Source organism: Sceloporus undulatus, chromosome 6, assembly GCF_019175285.1.
Source record: "Sceloporus undulatus isolate JIND9_A2432 ecotype Alabama chromosome 6, SceUnd_v1.1, whole genome shotgun sequence".
Lineage (NCBI taxonomy): Eukaryota > Metazoa > Chordata > Lepidosauria > Squamata > Phrynosomatidae > Sceloporus > Sceloporus undulatus.
The window spans coordinates 83,909,737-83,926,515 of record NC_056527.1 but is presented as its reverse complement, the minus strand read 5'-3'; the positions used below and the strand labels follow the sequence as shown (position 1 = coordinate 83,926,515).

General features: G+C 40.6%; 1 protein-coding gene across 1 annotated transcript in view; it reads left to right on the top strand.

Annotated features, from left to right (window-relative positions):
* DCAKD (dephospho-CoA kinase domain containing) overlaps positions 1–7,148 on the top strand; it is a 9,779-nt gene extending 2,631 nt beyond the window's left edge. Inside the window, exons 2-5 of the mRNA XM_042477223.1 lie at positions 89–206; positions 2,058–2,261; positions 3,706–3,793; positions 6,173–7,148. Of these exons, the coding sequence (XP_042333157.1) occupies positions 95–206; positions 2,058–2,261; positions 3,706–3,793; positions 6,173–6,458 (690 nt within the window). The 5' untranslated portion in view covers positions 89–94 and the 3' untranslated portion in view covers positions 6,459–7,148. The remainder of the gene's footprint in view (positions 1–88; positions 207–2,057; positions 2,262–3,705; positions 3,794–6,172) is intronic.
* Positions 7,149–16,779: the final 9,631 nt, after the last annotated feature.

Genomic DNA, 16,779 nt, shown 5'->3' with positions numbered 1-16,779 from the left:
TCTACTGTATGATTCTAAGTCCAAGTTCTTTTTAGAAAATAATTAATAATTAATTTTACATGTTTATTAATCCTTTTTTTTCTTCCAGGGCAGAATGTTTTTGGTGGGACTGACAGGTGGCATTGCATCAGGGAAAAGCACAGTGGTAGCTATACTGCAGGAACTGGGCTGTGCTGTTATTGATGCTGATATGATAGCCCGTCAAGGTAAGTTTCCTACAAGCAGCCTGTACCGTTTGCTGCATGAGTGAATCGGAGATGGACTGCTGTTCACCAGCAAATCACAGTGCAGAAATGGTAGATCTCAGAGACTGATTTTCCAAAGGAAACATTGGGTACTGTTCCATCCTGTCTGCCATGCCATCTCTTAACAGAGACTTTCCCCAGTACCTAGGTATTTTGCTAGTAAAACAGCAAATATTTGCACTCATGCCTACCCACACACACACCTGAAAGGGATGAAAATTTTGGTGTGGGTGGGTTCTTATGCAAGAACAAATATTTCCAAACGTTTTCTCCTCAAGAGTGCAGGTGGAGTTGCACATTTTTGATGATCTCTTCCAATTTTCTACAAAAAAAGTTGACTTGTCTGTACACACATTGTGTGTGTGTGTGTGCATATGTGCAGACTCCAATATTTTTGTGCAGAAAACAGTGCAATTTGGTTCTTGACCAAGAAAATCCTCCAAGCACCTCTTTCCATCTTTAGCATTAAAACTACAATGATAATTAATTAAATACTTTACTATTTGTTGCCCTTTTATGACACTCATAGCTGCCTCACTCTGCTTAATAGTAGCCCTGCCATATTCTTTTTTGAAAAGCAGCTTTTGCAGAGAGGGGTGATTTTGATCAGCTCTGCAGCACTGAGGAAGGAGGTTTTGAAGACATACAACAGCAACAACAACAGCAACAAAGATCTTTCAAGTGCTGTTAGCCTTGATACAAAGATATGCACCCTCTGCCCACTAAATGTCCAGTGATTTGCAGCAGGACAGAGGGTACATTTCTTTGTATCAAGGCTAGTAGCAGTTGAAAGATCTTTGTTGTTGTTGTTGTTGTTGTTGTTGTTGTTGTTGTATGTCTTCAAGTCATTTCCAATAAATGGTGATCCTAAGGTGAGCCTATCACTGGGTTTTCTTGCCCAGATGGTTTTGCTTCCTCTGAAGCTGACGTCACCCAGTGGGTTTCCATGACCAAGTGGGGATTCAAACTCTGGTCTCCAGAGTATTAGTAATCCAATATTCAAACCAGTATGTCACACTACTCTTCACAAATATATTTGGTCCTGTAATAGCTATTTATATTTTATATAGTATCCTACATTCTTTATGGGCTTTTGGAAGCAGCTGATGGAAGGCTAAATGCTGATCTAGATTTTGTTATTTCCCATCAAGTTGACTTTGATTTATGTTGACCCTGTGAATAGGAAGACCTCTATGAGCCCTGATCATCATCAGCTCTGCTCAGGTCTTGTAAACATAGGGCCATGGCTTCCTTGATTGAGATTATTCATTTGTAATGTGGTTTCCCTCTTTTTCCTACTGCTTTCCACTTTGCTGAGCATTATCATCCTTTCCAATGAGTGGTCTCATGACACAGTCAAAGTACGACAACCTCAGTTTAATCATCTTGGCTTCTAGTGGAAGTTCAGGCATGATTTACTGTAACATCCACTCATTTGACTTTTTAACAGTCCACAGTGTCCACAGAACACTCTTCTCACAATACAGTTCAAATGCATTTATTTTCTACCTGTCAGCATTCTTCACTGTCCAGCTCTTACACCTGTACCTAGAAATGGGATCTAGATTTAGCATTGGTCTACTTTGGCAGGACAAATCTTGAGGTTTTAATTTGTCAGTCTGTTTGCTGCTTGCAACAGTAGTTTTAATAACTGTGGTAATTTGTGTGAACCAACTTGATTTTCTGCTTCTGAACAAGAAGTTACAATCTTTATTCCATCTGGTGAGCTTTCTCATTGATACCTTTGCCCAAAAATGGAACACAACTCTGGTGGGGTTTTAATGTTAAGGTACTTTTGCTGTCATTCCTCAGTGGTCCAGCCATGCTTCCGGGCACACCAGCGTATTGTGCATTCCTTTGGTCCTGAGATTCTCTTGGACAGTGGTGAGATCAACCGTGAAGCTCTAGGAAGTATCATTTTCTCCCAGCCGGAAAAACGTCGGCTGCTAAACTCTATCACTCACCCGGAGATCCAGAAGGAAATGCTAAAACAGATCTTGAAATACTTTTTGCTAGGTAAGCTGCTGGGGAGGTTGATTTTTCCTATGCAAAATCCTTGGGGCAAAGTTGCTGACAAAAGCTGCACACCTCGCTCTGCTGTGCATTGGTTTTTCTTTGCTAGTTAGAGGGAAAGGACTGGAAAAGGCATCTTTGCTGTTTCCTTTGTGCCTTGTTGTTTGTGACTATCTATTTCACTACTTACATCCTGAGAATTCTCCCTTCTTTATGTTTGCCCTTTGCATTTTTACTCCCTTAACTTGGCTTTAAAGAGCACAGGAACAAAAGTGTCTTTGGGAAGCATTGTGCATAATGTCACACCTTCTGAAATACTCGCACAGCTCCCCTGCACCCTTTGCTCTCCCTGGCACTCTTATGAAAGCTCTCTTTTGAACTCGATAAGGTAAAATAATGGCTTGACAGCTGGGATTTCTGCAGCGTCTTTCTGTTTCTTCCCTTTCATTCTTTTGATAAAGCAGTAACAAATACAGCTGTCAAACCTGTCTAATCAAGCAGGCGATAATATCACTGACTGCTTTGGAGGTCTAGGGGCAGGACAGAAGGATGACTTCACTAGGAGGACTTGGGAATTTTTAAGGGCAAGCCAGGCAATACAGAGAGACTCTCCAGTTTTTAATGCAAGCATAAGCTCCTTAACATTAGGAGATGAGAGAGGAAAGCATGTTGGTAAATGAAAAAGATAGCTTCAGAAGTTATCCTCAGGGCCTCTGTACTTCCAACTATGCTCCCCTCTGCTCTGGAAGGCTTTTAAGCATTTGAAATTTACTTGGAGTAATTATCTCCCTGGAAAAAAGCACCATTGACATGCATGAGCCCAAACCCATTTGTTACTCCCAACTACATGAGAGTCATTAAAAGAGGGACAGCAAGGCACCTGTTGCAGATCTGTTGGGCAATTTGCAGGGCACTTTACAGGGGCTATATGGACCCACCCCCCGAAACCACCCCAAAGCCTAAGCCTCTCCCACTACCAAAAAACTGAAAATAAGAGAATAGCGGGAAGTCGACTTCCAGAATTAAATCCTGAAAAATTGGTATTTTTGAGATGTTAAGTAGTTTCATTTTGGGCAGTGGAAAACCAGACTAATTCAAGACCTGAATTAAAAAAAAAAACTACATCAGGTGTTAGTTTTTTTTATTTACGTCGAACTGTACAAAATAATGCTGGAGATTCTCTCAGTTTCAAAAGCAGTTAGCCATGTAGCATTGGAAGAGAAGAAGATTCTGTTAGTCTGGACTGGCAGATTGTTACAGTACCTGACTGGTAAATAAGTCCTGGTCCAAACTCTGTCCTCCATTATCTACCAGGGAAATAAAATTGTTCTCATTCTTTATTTGCATACTTTTCCCAGGCTTACACAAAGCTTTTAGTATAGTCTGGACTGAATGAAGAATTAATATTTTGCAGTTCCCAACAGAAAATTAACTTTTGTTTTTTCAGGCCACAGGTATGTTATCTTGGATATCCCTCTGCTCTTTGAAACCAACACATTGACCAAGTTCATGAAACATACAGTTCTTGTGTACTGGTAAGGACAATACTTTTTGCCATTAAAGGTTATCAGACTACCAGCACAATAAAGGGTAGAGAATAGCTATTGGAAAACATTAGTGTTCGAATGGACATTCAGATTAATTAAATTAATTGATGGGTTGCTTATGGAAAGTTTGGAAGTTAACATGTTACAAGTAATTACATTACTTGTGATGCATTGCTTTGAGGGCGATAACTTACAAATATCATTCCTTTTTTAAAAAAAGTACGGTAACACAAATAATAATAATAATAATAATGTTATTTGGAGGAATATGAGGTACTTTTTCTATTTTAAGTGTATTTGCGTAAAAAATAATAATAATGAAAAAGTAATATAATAATAATATGCTATTAACATCTTGCTCTTAATGTAGACATAGGGTCCTTTTGGCTCTCCAGATGTTTTGGCCTATAATTCCAACAATCCCTTATACTGGATAGGGCTAATGAGGATTGTATATTTAAACATCTGGGAGAACCAAAGAATCCACACCTTTGTCTTAAACTAATGTATCGAGTAGTGCCTTAACTACTTTAACTACTTTAAACATTCAAAACATTTTAAAAGGTACGCGCATAACTGCATAAAAAGCTTTGCATTGCTGCTGAAAGACATTGGAATGGGTTGCTTCATGCCCCAGGTCTGCAGACCTCAGAATAAATTAATGCAGAAGGTATAAGGCATATCAAAAAACAGTTGATACAGGTTGTAGTTGTGTATTCTTAATACAGCCACATTAGCAGTCTGACATTTACATGATCTGACCTAATGCACTGTCTCCCCAGCCAGGACTCTATATCTCAATAGCTATTCTAAAAGATAAGCTTTTTGTATAGCTTTGTTCTTTGAGGCTTGTCAATGCTAGTAATGCAAGCTTTTCCATGGAATTTCAGTGATCACTGCATTTGGAATGGCAATACCATATATACTCGACTATAAGTCAGCCTCATGTATAAGCTGAGAGCAGATTTTGGGGCCAAAATTATGGATTTTGATATGTCCCATGGATAAGTCAAGGTTAAAATGTAGCACCATTTAACAAAGGATGTAAAGGATGAAGCAAAAGAAAATGATGCTAAAGATCTTTACAATTTTTGACAAGCGTAATGGTTTGTGCTCACCATAAAGGCTGGATGGATGAGATAGTAGAGGGGGTTGGTGCTTCTTTTAGGTGCTCCAAGAAGAGATTAAGTCTCACCTTTCACCAAGGCATGGTTCCTTTTTTGATAAGAGTTAAAGTACAGTACTTACATTGGCCAGTGAATAAGTCGACCCAGGTTTTCTGAGTCAAATTTTTGATGAAAATTTCTAAACCTATACATGAGTATGTATACAGTACTATTCTATTTGGCCGTTTGGTTGTTGTGGGTACCTTGAAAACAACCATGTATGTAAACTATCTTAATGATCTTCCATGTATTCCTTTGTCCATTCAGAAGCAACACAAGCACCAGATGAGTACAAACTGAGTGCTAAATTGGATGACATGGTGAAGCAAAAGAAGAAAGCTGCTTTCAACTGCTGCCAGTTTCTAAGTGGGAAAGAATCTCTGGGCAGCCTTGCTGACTGGACAACATCCTTCTTCCCATTGGGAGCTTTCACAATGTGCTTACCCACAAGAGCAGACTCTCTCACATGTCCTCAAAAATGTATTGGCTTCACTGGTGGGACACAGAGATGTTGCTGGACTGTACCTCATATATGCCAGCCTGTGGACTAGGGTCTGCTGGAGAGGCTATCCTCTGTGTCCTATTAGTGAATCCAGTACATTGTTTGAGGACATGTGAGATGGCCTGCTCAACTGTGACATCTCAGTTTTCTAAATTTATCCTTAGAGACCTTAATGGCACTGATGCTGGCACCAGTGCTGGCTTTGCTTAGGCACAAAGTAAAAACTGTTCTTTCAAAGAATTACAGCCTAAATGATTCATTCAAAATGGTTCTAAACTGCTTTAACCTTTTAAACCTATTAAACTTGTTAACATGTTTAGGTTTTTTTTACTGCCTTCAAATTATTTGGTTATTTTAAATTTCTTTATTTTGTATTTATTTAATGTGTACGCTGCCCTGAAATCTCACGATATAGGATAAGATATAAATATTTGAATAGATAAATATAAAACAGTCTCACTTCTGAGCTAATCATCCATCAGTGGTGACAGATGCTGGGAGTTGTACTGCAATAACATTTGGAAAGTCACAGTTGTTCATTTCAGTTTACCTAATTCCAGCTGCAGTTGCATTTCTTTGTGGAGATAAAGTGTGAGAAAAAGAAGAATGTTGGGAACTGGATGAATGGATATTTCATACACAAAGAAGAGCTTTCTAATTTTGCCTCTGAACTGAATTCTTCTTCCCTTCTTCTCTCAGTGACCCACAATCCCAGCTGTCTCGTCTGATGCGCAGGAATGGTTTGACTCAGGCTGAGGCAGAAGCACGCATTGCTGCCCAGCTGCCCCTTGACCAGAAAGTCAAGCTGGCCAACCACATCATTGACAATTCAGGAGATGCTGAAGCTACAAGGAGGCAAGTCCTGAAGTTGCATGCAGCACTGGAAGACTCCTTGGACTTCTTGTGGGTACGCCTGTTGGCTGTGGCAGCAACAGCTGGGGTTGGCAGCCTGGTGTATTTGCTACTGCGGCAACTTGTGTCTTAACTTGCCCTTTCTATGCTTGGATGGGTAACAGAAATCCAGGCCCTTTAATTTGATATACATGACTAAGGAACAAAAAGCAGACAATGCTTGGGAGGCTAATATTTTCCAGTAGCCCCACCTACACCATTCAGTCCTCAGTATAAAAGGAGGCATCATTCCAATTCTTCCAAAGTTGTTCTTTGCTTCCTTTTATCAAGTGCTTTTTCAAAGATAAGATACACATGCAAGGCAGCATGAATGGCGCCATGGCTTACTAAGAGAGGTAGGATGTATGTAATAACCTCAGAGTCAAAACACAATTAGTAAATTAATTTTTGGCATGGGAATCAATCCAGAACAAAGCAGTAAGTATATTGTGTGCTCTCTCCCCACAAATGGATGAAGCCTGGAATTCTTCACCTTTTGGAAAGCTTTATTTTTTGATGGGTTTTTGAACATATGATCAATGTCATATACTGTATAGACAGAAACGGGTAGGCATAGAGATCAGCCATCATGTTCTCTGTAGGGGAACTGACAAGGAAAAGTCACTTCTAGGACTATCTAGACCTTAGAACTGGACTGTTGTTTATACGTTTTCAAGAGAATGTTGTGTTCCTGCATTTTCATTTAATGCCTTTTCATTCATATGGCTCACATAGTCCAAATGTTGTACTACATACAGTCTTAGAATACAGCTTTTGTCATTAAGAGTGGAATTGTAGACTATTTTTGTATGCCTGCCTTCTCTCTGGATGTATGGGTGTGTGAGAGTTTAATGAAGTCCTATGAGGTTTTTGAGTTTACCACAAGTTCATAGAACCTTCATCATGCAGACTTATTCGCTGAAGAAATTGCCTGGCTGCATCACAATATCCTTGAGTGTTGTGGAAGATTCAGAAGAGTGCATTCTTAAGCATTGCCCTGGCAGACTACATGTCACTCTAGTACCATGCCAATATAGAAGGTTCCTGTTGAATGGGCATATCACATTGTTTTTTATACTATATATGGGAAGATGTGCAATATGGACAAGTAATAGGCAAAAGCCATTGCCCTGATCCAAGACTTTAGGCAGCTCACTGAATACAAGATAATTTTCATTCTGAAAAGTTATTCACCACTTGTCTTCCTAATCCACTCAGCAAGACTGTAACCCTCTAGTTGGTGTCAAACTGAATTTCACATCAGCCGTAATCAGCCTGAATGATGGTGAGGCATGAAGGAAGGAGTAGGTCTTCAAAATCTGTGCAGTGAATGGTTCCCTGACCTGTACTAGGATGTTGCCTGTAAATCATGCCCTGTTGACTTGTATGAGGCTGTGCAAGAGTTCTTCAGGAAAGTTAAGAGAAACTCAAGTGGGAAGACTCAATTAAGGGCAAGCCAAGTTTCACACCCTAACATTGACTCATTGCCAGGGTCATAGCTGAGGTAAAAGGCAGTACACAAATGTCACCAGTAAATGAATAAAGGCTTAAAGTCAACAGTTTGTTCAATAAATTCCAGCACAACCACCCACAGAAGAATCTCTACTTTTCTCCATCATCACATTGTCTTCCACCAGTTATCTCCCACTCACTCCTCTTTCTTGCTTCTCTCTGCCGATTCATGCTCAGCTGATGGTTCTCAAAAGAGATGAGGAGGTACCCCTTCTCCAACCTTTTCCTATTCTAGATGTACACATCTCTCATAATGCCAGCCAGCCAGCCAGGCTTCCTTACTGGAGATGATGGAGGTTCTGTATGCCTTGGGATAATTTGTGTTCAAGAAAGTGAGATTGTCTGAAGGTCTCACTGGTATGATTTCCCCCTTCTCTCTTAATAGGGGCATTGCAAGACTAAACATTCCTAAGTAAGAAAATATTTTGGGAGACTGTCCCAACTCCCATGTTTTTTGGAAAGGAGGAAATGGAGAAACACCACTTTCTGATGTCAGGGCTTGCTTTGTTCTCTCTCACCCCTCTTAGGTGCTCCTTTCCCAGTGCAAGCACAGTATGTGTGTGTTTCTTTTGTGGTTTCATATATGATATCAAATTTCATGAGACAACTAGGTTCTCCTTGAAAGCTGAGAAATGTGACATTCTCCTAGAGTGCTGTACATAGTGTTCACAAAAAATGCTTTGGCTATTGTAGTAAATGGATGGTGAAGACTATTGAACTAAGTGATGAATGCTGAATACTATTTCCAGAGATGTGCTATTGTGAACACATTCTTTTATTTACGTGTTTGGATGTTTCTAAGCCACCTTTCTTCATAAGCTATCAAAAGATATTATGCAGTAGCAAGCCTGACTCTGGCACTTCCCTGGGAGCCACATTCTGCCTTGCCTTCCTGATGAGTGCCTACACATGATGCTCATGATTTGCATACAACTAGGTCCTCACTTGTACCTATTCATCATTTTTTAGGTGCACAGTTATGTCATTTTTATCATGTTGCATTTGGGAAACTGATGTGAATTGATGTGATTGTGCATAATACCCATTTGCTCATGGAATCAATTTTTAGTTTTTTTAGATTTAATGAGGGAAGGGAGTTGTCAGTTTGGTTAGGACTAAAATCTCATTTATGCATAAATGTGCAATTGGGATGTGGGTCTTGGGATATGGGAAACTACAGTACAGGAAGCCTAGATGCAAGGCAGCCAAAGTGAGCGAGTACAGAGCAAGGAATGGACTGAGAATCACTAGGGGAGCCTGAGGGAAAATGTAAAGGAGACCAGGTACTAAGACAAGAAAAGGTTAATCAGATGGGAGACCCTGAGGAGACTGTGTTGTGTTCAAAAAGAAGAGAGGCTGGAAGTTCTGGGGTGAGTGGAAGGGGCTAGTATGGATGGGGAGCATGCAGTAGCAGAAGGGCTAAGCACAGCAGATTTGGAGGGTCAAGGTGTTAGGATATCCAATATACCCTATGTTATATTTGGGGATTCTGTATTTTCATATCTTGAGCCAGGCATATTCTTAGAGGTTATAATGACCTTTGGAACACCATGTAAAATTCTTATGGGAAGGACCTAGGTACGGTTGGCCCTTCTTATACACAGAATTTTTATACACGGATTCAAGCATACACGGTTTGAAAATATTCAGAAAAAGTATAAATTTCAAATGTCAAACCTTGGTTTTCCATTTTTTATAAGTGACACCATTTTGCTATGCCATTATATTGAATGGGACTTGAGCATACACGGATTTTGTTATATACGGGGGATCTTGGAACCAAATCCCAGCGTATAACAAGGACCCACTGTAATACCAAGATAAAAGCTAAATAGTTTGCTCATCACTCTGTCTTCCCCCCAAGCTTTCCTCATACCATAGACAAAGGCAGAAACGGGTAAGCCAACCCTATTGACCTTCCCCCGGTGTGTTCCCTGCCAACTTCCCTAGCCACCTATCCTGGGGTTGTGCTAAATCCAATCACTTTTTGTTACTCTGAAGTGAAAATCAACCATTCTGGAATTCTAATTCCATGGGAAGACCATTAGGTCTTTCTTACATTGCACGATAGTACCTCACACCTCTTGAGGCTAGGCTCACAGGAATAAATATCAGTTCCAAACAACCTGCTCAGGTGCACAGAAAGACTCTTCCACTCATTGTATCTCCCTCAGACGCCATCTAAGCCACATCCCACTTTCCATGATCATCTCTTCAGGACAGGCAAATATTACTCCCTCTGCAACCCTAAATCTCCACTATCTTATTTCCATACCTCTATTTTGGTGGTGTGTCTGTTTGAATTACTATCATACATTTAGTTGCACTCTAGCATATTTCTAAACACAAACCTCCTTTGTTCACCAAGCTTGGAGTCCTACTCAGTATTGGTATAAATAAGTGGAAACAATTGTGAACTAGTGGCAAATATAAGTGCCGAATTAGCACCTTTCTTCAGAAAAGCCTGCTTGGCCCATTTTCAGCCTAATCTTTGGTCCACCTTTATGGAGAAATGATCACTGCCGATAGAAAATTATAGAGAAATCCAAAATTGTAATGCACCTATGATTGGACAGTAGGTAGCATATTCAGCATGAAATAACATAGCAGGAATGATAGGAGCTTATGTTCTTTGTACTTACTTGATGCCAATGATGGGAAACTCACTGAGTTTGTAAATATGATTAGAAAAATCCCCCTGCCAAAGCAGATAAAGCTCCCCATTACACCAATATTGTAGGCTGAGAGGCGTACAGTGACAACATCACATGTCGGCCCTGCCAAGTAGTTCACTGTTGTTAGTCTTGTATTGCTGAGAGGGGGAAAATAGTGCATGACACCTCTGCAGTGCAGTCCAATGTTGTTTTCTATTCTGCTGTGTGTTTGTGTTTAAGGAAAATTCATTTGGGGTGCTGTGAAGTTAAGCAGTGTGCAAGAGGGTATGTGTCAATGTGTGAAGAAATAAAACTGCAGTTCCATGCACAAATATGTAAGTCTTACTGAACCCAGTGGGACTTATTTCTGAGGTGAAATGCAAAGTGTTGTGCTGTAAAGCTGCAGTCCTATACCTGGGAAAAGACCTCTTGAACTCAGTGGTACAGTCAGCCCTCTGTATCCACCAATTCTTTATCCACAGATACAACCACCTACAGCTTAGAAGTATTCAAAACAAATATAAATTCCAAAAAGAAACCTTAATTTTACCATTTCATATAGGAGACACCATTTTACTACACCACTGTATTTAATGGGACTTGAGCATCCATTGATTTCAATATCCATGGGGGGTCCTGGAAACAAACTCCAACAAATACCAAGGGCCCACTACTTTCTTCTGAGTAGAGATGTACACAGTTGTGTTCTTAGTAACTCTGCTTTGAATTGACGATCCTGCATTGGAAGAGCAAACAGAAGCAAGAGGATGTCTTTTTCATATTTTGAATTTGCCATATAAAATGTTAGAGCTGGTGACAGCTTTCAGGGTTTGGCTCCAGGGTCTCCCCAAGGTACTTTTCTGAGTTGGCAACTGGACACATGTTGTCTCTACTGCGATGTATCTTCAGTGCAGTGCTACCAGATTTGTGCCCATTGGCTACAATTTTGTCTTTCTTTCCTGAAAACTCACCAGGGACTAGCAGCCGAAGGCAGGTGGACTGGCATCAGTCTATGGAGCACCACTTTGAGTTGCACTGCTCTGGTGCACCTGCATATAAATGAGGTACCACTCAATGTACAGCCAGCCATTTTAAATGCTTGGGAGCATTCTTATTGAACTATTACTAACATAGTATAAGACTATTAGGGTTTGCAAATATTAATTGTACTGCATTTATATTCTGTTTTTTCTTCAGATGGTAAAGATCAGTCCATAACAACCATGTGAGGTAGGCTAGACTGAGAGGCAGTGAGTGTCCCAACATCATTCAGTGAATAGTAGAGGATATTTACTGGTTCATCTCAGGCAGAAAAATGTATTTTCTATGTGTGTCTTTTTCTCTCTCTTATCCTAATTGACTGCTATCTGAGAGAGAGTGCATTGGTTTCCTTCTATCATGTGTGTAGGTTTCTGTGTGTATACTTTGCCCTGGAGAGAAAATTTATTTATGTATTACATCCCCTTTTACAGCATATAACACAGAGACATTGGAGACGTAAACACATGCCTCCTGTGTTATTCTCCATAAAAGGGATGTAATAAATGGGTTCTTCTGTTTGTAACTTAATTTTCTCCCCAGGGATAGATAGTAGTCTGTTGCTTCCAGGAAAGCAAAGATTATGATTCATATGAAAAAGTAAGTTTTTTTAAAAAAACATATTTGCATTGCTGTTATACATAAAATAGCTTTGATTTTAGAGGGATGTGCACATGCGTATACACATATTCTGAATGCATAAATGGCATGTGTGACTTTGGTGCTGGAGCCACAGTTAAAGGCCCTGTGACAACCTACTAGTCTTGGGCCCCACCTTGGCTTTGCTGCAGTGCTATGATCTCCCTGGCAATGGCTTTAGACACTGAAGAATCCTGGATAAGGGACTTATTATGGTGATGGGTTTCAGCACCTTGGATAGCTCCTTTAAAATTTGGACTGAAATCCAGGACAGATTCACCAATCTATTGACATGGAAATCAGCAGCTCCCACTGATGAAGCTAAAGGAGAAGGTTGGAGCACAGAGCCCTACATATTGAACATGAGTCAACAGTGTGATATGACAGTTAAAAAGCCACTGTGATTCTAGGCTGCGTCAATAGAAGTATAGTGTCTAGATCAAGGTAAGTAATAGTGCCACTCTGTTCTGCTTTGGCCAGGCCTCATCTGGAATACTGTGTCTAGTTCTGGACACCACAATTCAAAAAGGATGTTGAGAAGCTGGAGCATGTCCAGAGGAGGGTGACTAAAATAGTGAAGGGTTTGGAAACCATGCCCTAGGAGGAGACACTTAGGGAGCTGGGTATGTTTAGCCTGGAGAAGAGAAAGGTAAAAGGTGATATGATAGCCCTGTTTAAATATTTGAAGGGATGTCAATATTGAGGATGGAGCAAGCTTGTTTTCTGCTACTCTAGAGAATAGTACACAAAGCAATGGATGCAAACTACAGGAAAAGAGATTCCAACTAAACATTAGGAAGAACTTCCTGACAGAGCTGTTTGACAGTGGAACACTCCCTCAGAGAGTTGTGAAATCTCCTTCTTTGGAGGTCTCTAAACAGAGGCTAGATGGCCCTCTGTCAGGGGTGCTTTGATTGTGTATTCGTGCATGGCCAGGGGTTGGACTGGATGGTCCTTGTGGTCTCTTCCAGTTCTATGATTCTGTTGTTTTGAGCTAAGTAGCCAATCTTTAAGCTATACATATTTGGTCATAAAATGCAAAATATTGAGTTGGCCTATGAGGAAAGAGTCAGGGAGCTGGGGGATGTCTAGCTTGGAGAAGTGAAGGTTAAGAGGTGATACGTTTGCCTTGTTTAAATACTTGAAGGGATGTCATATTGAGGATGGAGCTAGCTTTTTTCCTGCTGCTCCAGAGAACAGGACCCGGAACAATGGATGCAAGCTACAGGAAAAGAGATTCCACCTCAACATTAGGAGGAACTTCCTGACAGTAAGGGCTGTTCAACAGTGGAACACACTCCTTCCTCAGAGTGTAGTGGAGTCTCCTTCTTTGGAGGTCTTTAAACAGAGGCTGGATGGTCATCTGTCAGGGATGCTTTGATTGAGAGTTCCTGCATGGCAGGAGGTTGGACTGGATGACCCTTGTTTTCTCTTCCAACTCGATGATTCTATGATTTGGAAATTATGGAGCAGGCAGTACTTGGCTTTTTCAGCAGAGGGCGGTGAGATCCCAGTTTCACAGCAGCAACGTAAGTAAGCCATTCAAATGAAGTGTGTTTGTGCATTTCTTCTGCACCGCAGGCCCAGTCTATAGCACTTGTGCTCCCTTGCAGGCAGTTGTGAAAAAGTCTGTATTATCCCTTGTTCTTCTCTTGATTAAACATAACTAAGGGCAGAGGAGCCATATCTCTGTAACTTTAGTTTGGTCCTATCTGCTGGGGTTTGTGAGCAGAATAAGGAAAGGGTGGTCTCTGGACCCCAGCTTGCCTCAGAGGATTTGGTGGGCAGGGGTGAGGTGAAGTCATTTGACACTAATTCGCTTTGCTACATCTCTCTCTTGGCTTAACTCTTTGCCTTTGCCATCAGCACGCTGACCCATCTGGATGGCAAGGCCACAAGACTGCTGCTGTTTTCAGAGCACAGCTGTTTGTATTAGAGGCCAAACCGGATCAATCACTGTCTAACAGTGTGAGAAGCTGGAAGGCATAAAATATTGAGGAAGGCTGGGAAATAGGGGAGAGATTGAAGTGAAGGAGAGCAGCAGCTCTTGTAAAGGAAAGGGAGTTGTAGATAGCAAATGAGTCTTAGGGGAGTGCTTAGTTCCACTTTCTGTCTGGGTTATCCGTTGTGATGGCTAAGATGCCCTCCCCCAAAAAACACAAATCCCTGTCATGCCATGAAAACCTCTGGCAATGCAGAGCTTCGAAAAGTTACTTTTTGCACAACAACTCCCATTATCCTCCAGCCAGCGACACCAGAATTTGAGGAATTAAATTAGTTTGCCCATGCTGTAATAGCCAGGGTTTCAACCTACCTAGTCAGAATTGTGGGAGCTGCAGTTCAGAAAGGTATACTTTCCTTTTTGGTAAGCAGGGTTTTAGCCTACATGGAATCGCCAAGCACTGTTCTCAAGATGGAACGACCGTCCATTGATCAGAGAGATCAACGAAAGCTGCCAAGTAAGGCCAATTTCATGGGTCTGAGCACCAAGAAGCCAGTGAATTGAAACAGAGAGAAAGGCCCTGTTTCTTGTGGGCAAATTTGTAGAAAACAACTGATAGGGAGCCACAAAGCATGGACACACACAGATGCATGGACATTGATATGCTTAGATATTCTGTTGTTATTGTTGGGCAATCATTAAAAAAACCCATAACAATTGCTGTTTGGATCAGACCAAAGGTTCACCATATTGTTTTCCAGACAAATGCCTCCAGAAAGCTCTGAGGTGGTCCTTTCACACTGTCCAGTGATAGCATTATGATTCCATTTTAAGTGTCATGGTTCCATTCTATGGAATCCTGGGGAATGCAGATAGGGAGGTGCATTTAGAAAACTCATCCAGAAAGTTCTTCTAGTGCCTACAAACCCTTGGATTCCCTAAGATATAGCCATGACACTTAAAGCAGAATTACAGTGTTATAACCATGTAGTGTGAAAAGGCCTATAGCAACAGAGTGACACCCACACATGTGAAAATGCTTATGGATAGACGGGTGTGTGGTCTTCAGTGACAAGGCTTCTAAAATTCCCTATCTGGTGCCATTTTCAGAAAACCATGTCTAATAAAACATGGCACATGTTGGAGGATCACTGTGCTTTGATGGACAAGAAAACGAATGGTCAAAACAATCATGACTGTCAAATAGATTGTAATTCATCATAAATTTGTCATTGGGTAGGTGAGAGGCTATAGTTTGTTTTGACCTTTCATCCATGATTAGAATGAAGACTGAGATACTGTACATTTTTTAAAAAGTTGATGAGCAACGCAGCTAATTAGTAAACATCTCCATCTATTGTTCAAGGACAGCACTACTGAAGAAAATCTATCACTATACAGTATTTTATTCTCTGATGGGACAGCTGTTTGCATCTGTGCCATTGCTATTACTTGGAGAGCTGTTCGTGCCAGAAATGTCTTTAGAGAATTCGTTGGAAGCGTTACTCATTTTCAGGCTCGTTTTTCCATGCTTCTGAGAAAAGAGCTTTCCCAACTCACCATCCTCCAGATGTTTGGACTTCAGCCCCCATTATCCCCAACCAACATCCTTTGCGGATGGTGGGAGTTGTGATCCACAGTCATCTGGCAGCAGTTTGCTGTGTATGCTAGTCAACATGAAAAACACTATTCATGTGCAGCTGTTGGGGACACAGGGTATTCCCTACTGTGTGCGCATTTCATTTTCATTTTCCTTTATAACCTGCTTTTCATTCCCAAAGGATGCCCAAAGCAGCTAACTACAGAGCAGGAAAAACCCTAGAATATTAGAATTATTCTCAATGCAAGAAAATATAATTTATAAAAATACAAAAACAAATCCCACACTTTCCTGTGAACCTCAAGCAGGATAAATAACCTGCTATCTCTCAATATAATCTAACTCACAGGGGGATACTAAAGTTCATTATTGTAATGATCCATGAGGCCTGTGGTAAGGTATTGAGAAGAACATCAGTAGCATTGTCTCTTGCTTTTGTTTTTCATATGTTCTTAATTCAAAAGTAATGTAGGGAAGGGAAGCCAAGGAATAAAGCTCCCTGAAACAATTTATATAACGGGCAGACAGCAGGAAGATTTTCCCAAACTGCGAATAATATGGTTGGTTGTGAAGTGAAATTACACACAGATTGAGACCTCTCAGGCCACTGTACCTCCATGTGTTTTACAGAAGCACAAAAACAGCAAGGTATTCTGACCATCATGTTAACTCACTATTTTGCAACTTTCAGGAGCACAGTGAATTTTTTAAAGATTCTTTATTATTTCCTTTATTCATTCTCAGTATTTATAGGACACCCTACAATCGAATTACCTGGGTGACCAACAAGGTATTATTGCATACACCCATATATTGTAAGCACATAATTTTGTATAAAACAATTGCTCTGCATCATTGTATTTGTAGTGCTTATAAACATGGAAATACTGGGTGGCTATTCCAGATGCATATTTCTTACTATGCATATATATGCATGCCTGCTATTTCATCCAAACTGTAGCACACCACAGCATGAATATTATAGCATTCTCACTAACAGCTCTCCACATAATATGGGGGTCCTTTTTCA